General features: G+C 26.2%; 6 protein-coding genes across 6 annotated transcripts; 2 read left to right on the top strand and 4 right to left on the bottom strand.

Annotated features, from left to right (window-relative positions):
• Nucleotides 1-827: 827 nt before the first annotated feature.
• Nucleotides 828-1,346, top strand: EIN_088910 (hypothetical protein; the record flags this gene model as incomplete). Its single annotated transcript, XM_004183676.1, has 1 exon — nucleotides 828-1,346. One exon carries the CDS (start codon nucleotides 828-830, stop codon nucleotides 1,344-1,346), a length of 519 nt encoding a protein of 172 aa, XP_004183724.1.
• Nucleotides 1,347-1,424: 78 nt separating this feature from the next.
• On the bottom strand, nucleotides 1,425-2,839 carry EIN_088900 (GTP-binding protein ryH1, putative; the record flags this gene model as incomplete). Its single annotated transcript, XM_004183675.1, has 5 exons — nucleotides 1,425-1,499; nucleotides 1,545-1,920; nucleotides 2,312-2,354; nucleotides 2,398-2,452; nucleotides 2,696-2,839. 5 exons carry the CDS (start codon nucleotides 2,837-2,839, stop codon nucleotides 1,425-1,427), a joined length of 693 nt encoding a protein of 230 aa, XP_004183723.1.
• A 1,419-nt stretch (nucleotides 2,840-4,258) lies between these two features.
• Nucleotides 4,259-5,119, top strand: EIN_088890 (hypothetical protein; the record flags this gene model as incomplete). The annotated part of the gene is made up of 1 exon (XM_004183674.1): nucleotides 4,259-5,119. The coding sequence occupies one exon, from the start codon at nucleotides 4,259-4,261 to the stop codon at nucleotides 5,117-5,119; it is 861 nt and encodes a 286-aa protein (XP_004183722.1).
• Nucleotides 5,120-7,489: 2,370 nt separating this feature from the next.
• On the bottom strand, nucleotides 7,490-8,629 carry EIN_088880 (hypothetical protein; the record flags this gene model as incomplete). Its single annotated transcript, XM_004183673.1, has 2 exons — nucleotides 7,490-8,127; nucleotides 8,170-8,629. 2 exons carry the CDS (start codon nucleotides 8,627-8,629, stop codon nucleotides 7,490-7,492), a joined length of 1,098 nt encoding a protein of 365 aa, XP_004183721.1.
• A 1,626-nt stretch (nucleotides 8,630-10,255) lies between these two features.
• Nucleotides 10,256-11,473, bottom strand: EIN_088870 (hypothetical protein; the record flags this gene model as incomplete). Its single annotated transcript, XM_004183672.1, has 2 exons — nucleotides 10,256-10,295; nucleotides 10,398-11,473. 2 exons carry the CDS (start codon nucleotides 11,471-11,473, stop codon nucleotides 10,256-10,258), a joined length of 1,116 nt encoding a protein of 371 aa, XP_004183720.1.
• Nucleotides 11,474-15,036: 3,563 nt separating this feature from the next.
• EIN_088860 (tyrosine kinase, putative) lies at nucleotides 15,037-15,321 on the bottom strand (the record flags this gene model as incomplete). Its single annotated transcript, XM_004183671.1, has 1 exon — nucleotides 15,037-15,321. A coding segment is annotated over one exon (285 nt), but the record flags the coding sequence as incomplete, so codon positions are not given.
• Between the last annotated feature and the right edge of the window lie 8 nt (nucleotides 15,322-15,329).

Here is a 15,329-nt window from a genome sequence, read left to right as displayed (position 1 = left end):
ATAAATATCTGAACAAATTAATCAAATTATAAAAAACTCATTTGAAATTTGATAATATATGAAATAAAAAAATATCAAACCGTTTTTTAATAGTGCTACACAATGAAATTAACATATTAATAACTTAACCAATAAATATAAATCACATTTAAAACATAAAATAAAGGTTAATCATTTATCTTATTAAAATATTCAATACAATTGTTCAATACACTTGATATATTGGATAAATTTTAAATTCATTTTTATATTTTTATGTAAAAAAATAATAACAATAACACTTTTTAATTAAATAAAAAACACAACGATTATGAAATAAAATTATTTATTGAATTGATGAGAATAATAGTAACAAATAGTAACAAAAATTTTTATTATGTTTAGTTGTGTATTATTATTGTTTAATTTTTGTTATATGAATATTTGTGAATGTAACAAATAATATATTACAAAATTGCAACAAAAAACTATTTCAGAAATGTAATAATATCAAAACTGCCAAATCGTAAAAATAATATTTTAAAAAGTAATATATATTTTCGCACAATTTAAATTCTTATTATTAAATAATGATATATTACCAAAAATAAACAAATAATTACATTTATGTTATTTTTTATGTTAACTTCAAAAAAAAATAATTAAAACCAAATTATTATAATTATTTTAATAAATAAACAATATTTGTTATTTTCGGCATTTTTAACTTCGGTTTGAAGTTAAAAACATTTCAAAATTCGAAGTATTTCATTGTATTAAGTTTTCAAATATTTGTTTATTGTATTCGTAATATAAAAAGAACTATGAGTTTAATCAAATAAAATAAAATGTTTTTAATTGCTTTCTTTGCACTTCTTTCATTCTCCTTTGCAAGATTTATTGTTAGTAATGACACTTCGATTAAATTCTTTGCAATTGAAGAGAACGAATGTTATCAAGGTGAAGATGGAATTTTCAGATTGGTGTTATCTGAAGACTTTAAAACAGTTTATGTATTAAAAGGGAGACGTTGTGACGAACTTACAATGCAAACAACTTACACTTATGGATTTGCTGTTACAGATAAAATCCCACCATACTTTGTTAAACAACAAATGTTGTTCACTTCAAGGTCATGTAAGAGCAACCCAGAGGCAAGAGACGATGCTTGGTACTATCCATATGGGTGCCTCAACTTTAGAACTTTTTCGTTGAATATTTCTGAGACTGAAAATGGGTTCCAACAGGCAAGATTCCAAAATAACAATTGTGTTGGGGATCCAGTCAAAGTCGATAAGTACGATTACTTCACTTGCTACATGAGAAACTTGACTTCTTCAGAGCAATATATTCCGACCGATCTTTAATTAATTAATTCATATTTTTTAATTTAATTAATTAATACCATTTTTTAATAACAAAATTGACAGATAAATTCAATAAAACTATAAATACCGACAATAAAATAGTAAACCATGATACAGTTGGTCAAAAATAACAAAAAGAGGTATAAAATTATTCTAAAAAAATAAAACGTTTAAAAACAATTAAATTTAAAATCAAACACATAAACAACCTCCTTTTTCATTCTTTTTGGGTTGCTCGTGCGTTTTAACAATTTTTTGCTGTGTTTTTGTTGTATTTTCTTGTTCGGCGTTACTCATCATAATCGACACTATTTGCATGACTAAATCAACCGCTTTTGAGTGTGTGATTTTATTTATTTTAATGTGATCTTCAATACCAAGCAAATTCTCGACTTCTATAATTTCCTCTTCGTTGACGTCTCTCAATAAGTCATTATCACTATTTGTTTCTACTAAAACATAACGAGGTTCTGGCTTGCTTACCATTTTGAAATTTCTAACGATTTCGCGTTTCATTTCATCAAAGGTTTGATGGTTTATTGCTGAATAGAAATATAAAACAGCATCACTTCCTCTTATTGTTATATTTGAGTATGTTCTATAATAAAAACAAGATTTTAAACCCATATAACATCAAAATTATAATAAAATGACTAACTTACTGTCACAATCAAAAAACTGTTGTTATTCATTAGTTAATAACACAACAATAAAATGGTTTTGTATCGTACATTTTTAATTAACTTAAAATTAACAACATATTATACTTTTTATAATTTTAAATTCAACAATAAATAGTTTTATATTATAATTTAATTAATTAAATTTTATAATTAGAATAATTAATAATATAATAATAATTAAATAATAATATAATATTATAAATTTAATATAATATATTTATTAATAAATTTTATAATAATAACTATTATTATATATATAATATTAATATGATATATACAAACCTATAGAAGGTTTGAGTGAGGTTTTTAAATCTGTCGCCCACTTCTATTTGATAAGTACAATTATTACATTATTATATAACACAAACCAACATCCCATAACTGAACTCTGACAATTGTCCTTTCAACAAGCAATGAAGAAACCTATCAATCAATTAATGTATTAACCATATAATTTAATATAAAAATTACAATAAAATGATGATATTTATTTAATGATAATTGTATGATTTGCATATTATTCCATCACAATGTAAACAAACAATTTATCATTTAAATTTAAACTATAAAATTGAATAGTAAAATGATTATTACAATGTATTAATATTTTAATTAATAAGTGTAGTTGTGGTTTTTAAATATTTGTTTTAGAAAAAAAAAACAAACCGCAAAATCAACTCCAATTTTTGTTATAACATCATCAAATGGTTGAGGGGTTCGGAAAGCTTGAATAAGTTGGACTTTTCCTGTGTTATATTGCCCAACAAAGAGAATTTTATACTCTGGACAGTTTGCAAAAACCGGATTCATCGATTTTTTTTAGTTCACCGACTTTAAAATTATCTATTAATGTATTATACAATATGATTTTGAATATTAAAAATTATAGTACTTGTAAAAAATCTGTTATAAAAAAATTAGACATTAAAACAAATTGAAGTTATTCAATATACCACTTTATTATATATCAAATGATTACAATCAAAGGCGTCTATTTGTCGTAAATGAGTGAATTTTGTAGAAAATTTTTTATATTGAAATCTATTTTTTAAATAAAATTTAGTTTTTAATTCAACAAAAGTTACAGATTCGAGAACAAAATATTTAATTGTCCTAGACCAAAATGATTCGCCAATTGTGCTATAAATAAGCAAGTTCGACAATTATAATAACGACAAATAGACGCCTTTGACTGTATATATAATAATATTAATATAAAGTAATAAAATAATCATATCAATAAAAGTTTTTTTGGTTTTATTATTTAGATGTTTCATTATTTTAAATGTGATATATTTTTGGTAAATAATATCATTATTTTTAACAATAATCGGAGATATAACAATACATACTATATACATAAACTCGACCAAATCAAATAACATTTAGCTTGTTAAAATAAAAACGACAATAAAGTTTAATAAATTAACAACAAGTAAAATTTGATAAAAACACTGAAATAATAAAAATAAACAATTTTGTAATTTTAACAACAAATATAAGTATCAAGCATTAAATTATCATTCTTAATTAAACCCTTAAACAAATAATACGAAACACGAATACATAGAGATATTTTTTAACAATAATTTCATATCAATTTTTTTAAAAAAATATCATAAAACTTCAGAAACTATAAACCAAAATTGATAAACACAATTTTATGTAAAAAAATAATATAATATATAATTTTATGAATTATTTTAATTATATTAAATAAAAAATGAATATGCTACAATTAGGATTTATTAACTCGTTTACGACAATCAAATATAATAAGTTTCGCAGATAATACATAAGATATAATATAAAGAAATCCGAACACTGTATTTCAATTTAAAATGGTATTTCTACTTTTGGTAATCTTAAGTAACGTATTATCAACAGACTCTGTTCTTCCAACAGTGAAATCGAACTGTATGACCGATTTTGCAGCTGTTAATTTGAATTCCCAAGAAATAACATATACAACCGTTTCAGATTGTTATTCTAAAATCCCTGACTACCAACACATCATTTCTGCATACAATTTAAATTCCATTTGTTATGTCAGTCCTTCTCGTTTCTATTATTTTAAAATGGGACGTAACGTCAGTCGTTGTGGACAATGGCTCACAGTGACTGGTCCGAGTCAAAAGAGTGTGACTTGTATGATAATCGGTTCTGCTATTATGTACTACCAGAATCAAAATTTGGAGTACTTTAATATGAACTTAGTAGGGCTAATGAATGACCTTTTTTTTAGAGGGCACAGCACACTTGAAATACGTGAAAGACTCAATGTATCAAGCAACTGTCGCTATTAGTGAATTCTTACAACAAATAACACCAAGTCTTGTTGTGTTAAATGTCACACAAAATGAACTCACAGTTCAAGTGTACAATTTGAATCGACCAGTTGATTTGATCCAAACAAATGACGCCACGTACACCAAAAATATGGATGACACTTTTACTATAAATCGTCCTTTTGATTCCACCAATCTCAAAATAATATCCATCGATTTTTCAAAGTTGGCGATGCCAAAAGTGATAGAAAGAGTTGGGTACATCGCAACAGCTACAACAGCTTTTCAACACTTCAATATGACAAAATGTTTGTTTGTTGGAGGAGATGTGATTTATTCAGAAGAGCATCCAGTTATGAATCCAATGATGATATGGTACCTCTACAAAGTGAATAGTAAAAACGAGTCTGAAGCTATTGACCCAATTAAGCCACAGATAGTAACTAAAGATGGTGATGGAACCAACATGTTTGGGATGATTTACAGCTCTGCGTTCTTTATGTCACAAGACTTCAAACAAATGAAGGTGAATTTTGAAGTAAACTTTACTCTTGATATTGTGGATATCAAACTTTTGTTGATAACAGATGTAGAAAAAGCTGCCAATGAAGATGGAATCGTTCTTATTAAAAATAACATGACGTATAAGTACACACAAGTGAATAACACAGTTGCTCTTTTTGTTGCTATGGATAAAAGTTGTAAAGAATTTTCAAACGCTATAGCAATCAGTTATAGAAGTGCTCCTGGAGATGTTCTAAAAATTAAAGATTCTTCTTTCGACTATACGAAGAACTTCTAAAAATAGATCAGTGCGACCAACGGTCATTCGACTGCGCAGACACCGAGTGTACAGTAGACGAAAACGCTATTGATGTTGGCATCTACAAATGGAAGAAAGGGTGTGAGTCGATGTGTGGTCAATGCCAAGAAGGGTTTTTGTGTACAACAATGGGAAAATGTGTTGCAGAAAAGAATTATAACAAAAGAAATTCAGCAATGGGTATTTTTGTGGTGAGTGTTTTTCTTGTGTTGTTCTTAATTTAAAACTGGTTATTTATAAGTCCATTTACTTCATAAAGTTGTAAAAAATGTTAATGCTATTTTATTATCTGATTAATTACAATTGTTATGTTATTAATTATATTAATTCTATTTAATTTTAATACAATTTCCTTTGTTATATTTGATTAAAGCTCACCTTTGGTAAAATCCTTTTTAGTCGAGGTTCAGAAATAACTCAGTTTATTGGAACAATCGTAAGTTGAATAGTTATTTCAGGATCGACCAATCAATCATGTTATTGAAAAAAACTTTAAAAACATTAAAATGGTAAATAACATTTTATTTTTTTGAAAAAGAAAAAAAATAAATGACAAAACACAATTATTTATACCATATATACCATATGATTGAAATGAAGAAAAATAAAACGATAATTAATATTAATAACAAGGTTGTTTTTAAAATACTTTAAAATGAAAAATATTTATATATATTTGTGTTGATTTAATTGTACATTAAAATCTATCAATTGATAAATTAATATGTAAATAAAACTTATCCAAAATTACTCTGATACTCTTTGTTTTCAATTCAATGAGTAATTATTATTTTGACTGAGTATTATAATATTTTGAAAAATTGTTTTTATTTAAAAGATTATCTGAAGATAAGTTTGACTGTTTTTGGAAAGTAATATGGTTTACTCCATTCAAAAAATGATACATTGTTTGTTTTGTATTATTGGAAAAAATGATAAATATAATAAAACGACTATTTGATTGTTCCATTGCCATTTTATTAAAAAACGAACAATTCAATATTATTGTTGAAGATAAATGTATATCACATATTTACGCTAATAATTAATTTTAATGTATATATTGAAAATGTGTATTAATTGTTTTAATATTAAATTTTATGTTGAAATCCAAAAATTATTCAAGATAGTTTTTATTATTTGCAAGTATCTTCTGTATTTACAACTATTATAATTGGTGAATATTGTAATTTATTTTGAAAAACTTTGTATCCCAACATTTCACATGCTTTTTACTGTTCAATGGTTGTTCTCAAAAACTATTTTATTACACACTGTAATAATAATTTAAATAATACGAAAATTATGTTTAAATCGTTAACTATAGTTTTACCAATTTTTAAAAACATTTTTACTCAAAAAACTTTTTAGGTTTTTTGATAACAATATACTAAAACTGAAAATTGAATTGAAAGGTATTAGAGATTGTAATGGAGTTGGTTAAAAACTGGATCTTGGCCAACCCTGCCGCTCCCACCTGTTTTTTATTTGAATAATATTAATATAATAAAATGTATAGTACTGTCTACCTTGAAGGCGAATATGCCCGTGGAAACTTTTTCTATCCGAAGTGGTAATTTGTATTATACTTTGTATTATATTTTTTTAATTATAACTCTTAGAACGATAAGTAGCGGTTAAAAAGACGGAAGCGTTTTTTATCCTTCCTGTATACAAATTTTTTATAATTAAAAAAAACTAATAACAAATGGTTATTTACAATAAAATATAGTTAATGGTATCTAGCAAGACTTTTTCTCGCCAACTTTACATTTAATATAGTGATGACGATGTTAATCTAATTATATTGCAAGTATTTTGATAAAAAATATTACAATCATATTAAACATAAATCAAAAAAGTATATTTTATTATTTTATTATTTTATATTTTTTATATTTTTTATATTTAAATATCGATATTTTTTAATAATCACTTTCATGGCTTGAACTATCAAGTTTTAAGTGTGATTATTTTCAAACAAAACGAAATGAAATGTTGAAATGTGGTTATTTGTGTAACTTATATCTTTTAATGAAAAAGTAGTAAATATTAATTATTTTATATATTGTTAATGAAAATAAGAATGTTAGAGTGGTATTTTGAATAATATTTAGTATTATATCACTTATGATATATTGTCTTTAAGTTTTTAAATGTTCTGAATGATCTGCTATTTAAGAATAATCATACTATAAAAGATTGGTGGGGGTTTAGGACTCCCCTCGCATGCAAATACGATATCATGATTTTAACTTTATCAATTTTACAATTTTTTAATTGACTTTTTCAATTATTTTAAATAAAAATTTAAAAAAATAACAAATAAGTAACGATTAAAAAATCTCATTAACCTCGATGAACTACTGTGTTTGATGGGAAACAGTGTTTTTCAAGTGATGACACACTTGATAATATTGTAACACTGCCTAGATTGCTGCAATTATGGAAACAATATTCTCCTATTGATGTCACACTAGATGGTATTGTTACATTGCTGAGACTAGTACATTTAAAGAAACAACATTTACCAATTGATGTTACATTTAATGGTATTGTTACATTGCTAAGACTAATACAATAACCGAAACATTTATAACCAATTTTTGTAACACGTGGTGATATCGTAACACTGCAAAGATTAGTGCAATAATAGAAACATTCATTTTTTATTGTTGTCACATTTAATGGTAATGTAACACTGCTTAGATTAATACAAAAATAAAAACATTCTTTACCAATCGATTCCACACTAGATGGTATTGTGACATTGCCGAGACTACTACATCCACAAAAACATTTTTCACCAATTGTTGTAACACGTGATGGTATTGTAACACTACTTAGATTACTACAATCATAAAAACATTGTAGACCTAACGATGTTATAGTTGATGGTATCTTGAGACTGCTTAGACTGCTGCATCCATAGAAACAACAATAACTGATTGATGTTACACTCGATGGTATGTTTACACCACTTAAATCTGTGCAGTTATAGAAACATTAATTACCAATCGATTCCACACTAGATGGTAATGTAACATCGCTCAAACTACTGCATTCTTTAAAACAACAATCACTAATTGATGTCATTCTAGATGGTAATGTAACACTGCTTAGCTTAATACAATTATAAAAACATTGTTGACCAATTGATGTCACACTAGATGGTATGTTATTACCAAATTTCTTTCTATCATTTTGAGTGTAGGTAACATTTTTGAACTCAATGTTTTGACTTTTGTTTATGTAAACAGTTTCAAAATCAACAGTAAACCACACAATGATTCGATAGAACTCTTTTTTTAAAACAACTCCATTTTCACTATTTTCATTTTCACAATCTTCATTTTCTTCTGTGTTCGTCATAAATTCATTGCCAAAATATTCATCCTCTTCTTCCCACAAATGAAGTGTCTCAATGTTTGGGAAGTACCTAATTGTTTTGTAATTTAACGGAATTGGGTTAAAGTGGAACTTTTCCATATTACCACCAAACTTTTTGCATATCAACTCCAAGTTAATGAAATCTTTGATAGTGGCGAAGTACCTTGATACTATCATAACGTGTAACTAGAAAGAGCACACATTTTAATTTTTACAGTTTTTTGATTGTTTAAATAATTCCAAATCCGTTTTTTTCAACAGTTTTAGGGAATTATTCATTAACATCATTCACCATGTCAAGCTATTAGGAAATATTATGAAAAAACTATTCTTAAATAATAAATTAAACAATTGATTTTTAATACATTCTTTTTATGTTATAAAATCATTCACAAAACATCACCATAAATGATATTAACACTTAAATGGTTGAAATAATTTTTTTGAAGGCAAGGAAAAAAAGACAGAGACGACAAGATTTTTTTTCAGAAAAAAGTACTCGAAACAACCCATGTACCTTTTAAAACAAAATCTTACTCAAAAAGTATAAATATTAACTCAATTAAATAAGATTTAACCAATTTTCATAAAAACTTAACAAATTAGTCGCGGAATTCATAGATAATCAATTTATATCACTTGTATTTCCCTTTTATCAATTTCTTTGAGAGTTGTCGTGCTCGTGTGCAATTAAACACATTCAGGTCTCAATATGATGATACCCAAATAAAGTTATTTGATGCTCAATAGAACAAGTGGATTTTCTATTTTTTTTGTTATCAAAATCCATCCTTTTAAAATAACATTATAATTAAATTATAATGTTGAATAGTTACTTTTGGTCAGTCCATTTGCCCATAACCTTGTTTGCACCACTTTTCCATTTTTTGACTAATTTTTCGAGATTATAAATAACCCAAAATGCTTTTTTGTTTTTGACTTATAATTTTTATTTTTTAAATTAAACAATTACAATGGTCACTCCACCTTATGCAAAACTTTGCCTTATGCACGACTCTAATTTATAAATATTAGTTAATTAAAACCATTTTAATGAATTAAAATTGAAATATTTTATTGTGTTTTTTGTTACTTATTATTAAACTATATAATAAATTATTTAAATTATAAATTAATCATAAAAGTCTTAAATATAGATAAGTTTTACTTAATGAAGAGTGACCATTACTTAATTGTTGAAAAGACTGTGTTGTCAGGTTTTTATCACAGCAAAAATATCGAATCTTCATTCTTGGTACTAAGGTTTAGAATAGGACTGAGGTTTCTACTTACAAGTAATAATTTTTTATACTATTATAAAAACCAAATGAAAATATATTTAGGTGAAATAAAAAAAACAAGTAAACTTGAACATTTAAATAAAAAAAGTATTTAAATAGTTCGACAAACTATAATTCTGTATCTAGCTTAATTTTAATTCTTAAAAATTATTTTTCCAATTTAAAAAAAAGAACAAAAGAGCAAAAAAACAATAATGGTAAAAATTTGTTGTTGTATGTCCCTTGAGAAGACATTCAGTTAAGTTTTAGTTGTAATTGTTTTGCATAATAGATGATTTGATATAACTATTGTTATCTATCTAAAACATATACAGTAAAAATTATATCAGCGTGGTGGTTTTGGTTAATAAAAAGTAGTGTAAAAAACAGCAAACTAAAACTAATCAAAAAATTTACTTGCCAACTAAAATATTTCAAAAATTAATCAATTTTCGCACACAAATTTCATGACATCATCCAACTCTCTTTTTATTTCCTCGACAAACTTTTGGTTTAATTTTCCAGGGATAAACAAGAACGTGTGAAGATTCTTTTCTGAGTGCTATGAGTCCAACACAATAGCATACTTATTGATATTACATTGATATCTTAAAGCGAAAAATGGGTCGTTCATGTTTTTGTAAAGACCTATATTCGAACATGAAATGACTCGCATTTTTGATACACTTGGTGCTCCTTTTGTTGGTGTAAATTCAAGTGTTTTCTCATCAACTTGTTTACACGACAAAAGTATATGTACGCAGCAATCCGACGTTTTTAGTGCCTCTTTCATCTTAAAATTGCACTCTTTCAGATCTTTCATAATACTTTCTTTGCCGACGATTGCTGGGAAGTTAGCTCCCGCCGAGCAATAGAAATTGTGACGTTTCAATTCCTCATTCGCGAATTTTGTTTGTCTTGTGTCTGTTGGTGCGTACACACTGATTGGCACTTCATTGGTTATGTTCATAAAACGTCGTGTAGCTCTTTCTTGTGACGCCATTAGTATCGCCTGAACTCCAATTTTGTATCTTTGACAAAAGGAAAGCACTTTTTGACAGTCGAAAGTGCCAAAGATGTTGATGTAGTCACACTTCTCTGTTATTGGAGGAACAACAGAAACATGTGCGATATCCCAAGAGACGGGATTTTGGTGTAAAACATCTTCATTGATGGCGTACAGACTTTTATAGTCAAATGGAGGAAGTTCGTCGTCGTGAAGGGCTTTATGAAATTCGTTTGGAATTGCGTTCTTGAAAACTTGATATAAATTTGCAATGGTGCGCCCGTCACACAGTGAGTGGTTTGCATACAACTTTAAACGACTTGTACTCTCATTTTCTGAGCATTCAATAGAAAACAGTGGAACACCTTCTTGTGGCAGATTATAGTCAGCAGCTTCAATTTCTTTATTTTCTTCAAATGGAACTTCTGTAATATAAATATCGACATTATCTATTAGCCATTTGTCGTCTAATTTATACCAATAAAAATGGCCGTCTTTTGTTTTTATGGTGAGATGAAAAGGAGTGTATTTGATAATCTCTTTCACCACGTCAGTTCTAAATTGTGTGTAATCAAATTTGTTAAATGTGTCACTCAAAGTCAGACACACGTAATACACAGGAAGTTCAAAACCATTGAGGGGACGGATTTCTGTCATTTAGCTTTTTAGTTTTTTATTTTAAATTAAATTTTCTTTAAATTTTAATATTAATTGTTAATTCAAGTTGGTTTTTGTTAATTCTCCATAAAGTTACCGCGATAAAATGTTAAAAAGGCCTCTTAGCATAGTTGGCAGTGCGTTTCCCTAGTAAGGAAAAGTTCTTGGGTTCGACTCCCGCAGAAACCTTAAAATTTTTTATGAAATTTTTAATTATAACCACAAGAATATTTTTTATTGCTATTAACACGTTTCCTTGTTTCCCTGTTAATTTTTTTATTAGGCAGTGTTATTTTTTTCTTTTTTTGTCGTTTGGTCTTTTAAAAAAGACTGTCATGCCCGTTTTTTTTTCTTAACATTTTTCTGCACAAGGATATTACTCAAACAAACTAACAAATAAGAACTAGTTTAAATAAGATATTATATCGAAAATATAATTTTTATATTTTTTCGGGATTTACGCAATAGAAACATCAGAAATCCCGAGACATATATATTTCAAGCCAATAAAATTTTTAGTATTAGGCGATGTACTTGGAGTTTCCAAAACAGATTCACTATCAAGTACATTTTAACCACCTTGAATGTCATTGTTATTGAATATATAAATTAATATATACATTACATATAACAAACATGTTCACTTATTGTTGTAATACATTCTATAACACAGTTTGTTGTAATTCAATTATTTGAAAAGATAATAGTTTGCTGACTTGTTTGTTTTGCGTTTTTTCAATTCTCCGTAATACGTTCCGTTGTTTTTATCCAAAGTATTGGTGTGATTGTTTTCAACTATTTTCTCAAAAAGAATCTGAAATTTAATTTGATTATTTTTGAGATGTGAACAAAAAATCCGAGTTGGTAAAAAACAATTTTGAAAAAAAAACAAACTATATAGTTCTTAAAAACAACTATATTTTATGTTTCAAAAAATAAACTAATAATTAATTAGTGATAAAAAAATGAACAGAATAACAAGATCAATTAGACTATCAACACAAACACCGTTGTCTATGTTTTTTCAAATATGATATATTTACAAACATAATCGATTTGACAAAAAAATAATTGTGAATATGGTTTCTTAAACAACGCGTCGAAAGTAAAGAACTATTACTCCAACTATCGTCTTCGGGACAACGTCGTTTTCGTTGTTGTTTGAAAACAGTAAAACCTTGGTACTTTTACAAAGTCGTTATTTACTATTGATAAAACAGTATAATTACATTAATATCATTATTAATTTATAAAATCAAATGAAAATATTATCATAATAATACATTCAAAGGAAATGGTTTGATATTAATAAAAAATAGTAAGGCTAAGGTTTAGTTATTCAAAAAAATAGATTTGGGCAAAAACGGTATTATGGTAAAATTAATTAACAGAAAAAAACACACAAAAAATTAAACCTGTTAAAATAATATATTTATTTCAAATAACTAAATCATTTTTAGATGTCTGTACTCAAGTTGTTATAATAAAACCCAACTCCAAACAAACTAGTAGAACCAATGAATTCACAAATTCATGCGATCTTATTTGTTATTTAACAAAAGAAACATATGACTTTGACAAACAGTTTTCAACTATTAACTGTCCATGTGATGTCTCCAATTTTGAAAAAAAACGGTGAAGTCAATTTAAAAATCAAAACTACAATTACAGAATATTTGTGATTGATCACAACGGTAATGCACCACTTAAGGTCAATAAATTTGATAATTTTTTAAGTAAAACCACTCGATTACAAAGACAGAGTCTAATATCATCAACAAATTTAACAACAACCAATACAGTGTATGGATTATCAATTGAATCTTTGACAATGCTGATATAAAAAAGCATAAAAACCAAGGTTTGTTAGGTTAACCGTTGAATCCAAATTTGGAGCACTCAAATTGACAATTTTGAATCAAACTACAACTGATATAATTGGTGCATCTTAGTATTATAATGACTATGTAGATAATTATTTGTGTTTGAATCAACTTTTTTTCGACAGCAAACAACAACTAAATTAATAATTATGATATTTTTATACTTAACAGTAATAATAGAAGTCTTTGGGTTATCATTCAAAATACAAAACAATTACATTGGATGTTGAACTTGAAACTGTGAATACTAACAACTCCAAGTCGTTAACAACAACCGATTTTGAATTGTTCTCATTATCATAAGCAGTATCGAGTGGAACTATATCTCCAATAAGTTGCAAATGTAACAGAATGAATATTTTCTTTAAAAGCACTTTTTTCTTCTTTTCCTAACTTCATATTTGATGCTGATATATTACAAATACACTAAATCCGCATATTTAGCTTGATATAACAGACCTTCTGATGTCATTTGCATTTATCATGCGACAATAAATAAGACAACTCAACTTAAATCATTCGATCTTTTAAGTTTAATTTAAAAATGATATCAACCATCAAAGTAAAAAAAATGTTGTGTGACGATTTTTTTATTTTGTTTATTCTGTTGTTCTTATATTTTTTAAATTTATTAGTTTTTTATCGATTTAATTTAAAAAATTAAATAATATCATTAAATGTGATTAACACTTAACTGGCCGAAAACCAATTATTTATTAGAATAATAACAATATCAAAAAATGCCTTCTTTAAAAAAGTCGTTAAAAAAGACCAAAACCCCCTCTTGGCCGAAAAACCGAAAAATGACCCAAAACTTAGTCAAAAATAATAAAAATGAGGACTCAATTACCTAAGATTTGTTTTTGAGGTTAAAAATAGCAACATTTTTTTTCAAAAACACAGTCAAACTTTTCAAAAGCAAGAAAGTATGGTAATTTTTGTTCTCTCAAGAACGGGAATTTTCGCCAATCAAACATCAAAACCTGTTCTATAGAAAACTCGATTTTTGGATTCAGTCTAAACTGCTTTCTATTGAGAGTTGCGCAATTCAAAAGTGCCGCGTTTAATAGGTTTTACTATATTTCAGAACCCCAAATTTGTTTTATTAAATAATAATATATCCAATATACAATAACAAATTTTGTTGCATAAATAAGATGTATATTAAAAATATAAAAACGAACCATAACAAACTCAATTTGATTTGATGTATGTCGGTGTTGACTAGATAAACAGCAAGTTGCTTTTTAATTCGATAATATGTTGTTTTTATTGATGATTTAGTTCATGTCATTAAAAATAGATCTGAATAAAAAACAAAAAAAACAATCTATTAATATTATTATAACATTATCATAACAAATAGTAAATATTATGATAAAAAATATATAAAACTATTTATTTAGTTATATAATTAATATTATGTAACAATAGTTTACATTATTATATTTTCCAAACATCATTTTTGTCTTTTTTTGCAAAATCCAAAAATTTTTATAATATTAGTTTATGTTATTATAATTATACAAAATATTTATTTAATTATGTCGTCACTTTAAAAATAATTTTTATAAAATTTTTACCAAATTTCATTTTGAAACATGAAATTCATGAAAAATGAAATGAAAGGCAAAAATCAAATTTGGTATTAAATTTTTTAAAAAATCATATTTTTTGGCTTTAGGCCATTTGAGTGTTAAATAAAGTTTCGAGCTTGTATTTGACATTTTCTGACGAACTTCTTTTTGTGGGTTCATTATCCCAACAACCACAGATAATATCATATATATCTTGATTCATCTCATCCGGCTTTGGTAATCGTGACCCTTTAATCACAAACTCTGCAATTGACCAAGGAAATTTAAATTTATCGTAGGAATATGCATAACTCCATGAAATACACTCGAACATGGTTATAGCCAAAGAGTATACGTCAGCACTCTTTTTATATTTTTCTCGTTTTAACACTTCGG

Source organism: Entamoeba invadens (assembly GCF_000330505.1).
Source record: "Entamoeba invadens IP1 unplaced genomic scaffold scaff_1105074725027, whole genome shotgun sequence".
In the NCBI taxonomy this organism is placed as follows: Eukaryota; Evosea; order Mastigamoebida; family Endamoebidae; genus Entamoeba; species Entamoeba invadens.
Note: the sequence above shows the minus strand (reverse complement) of the source record. Positions and strands in the feature narration are given on the sequence as shown.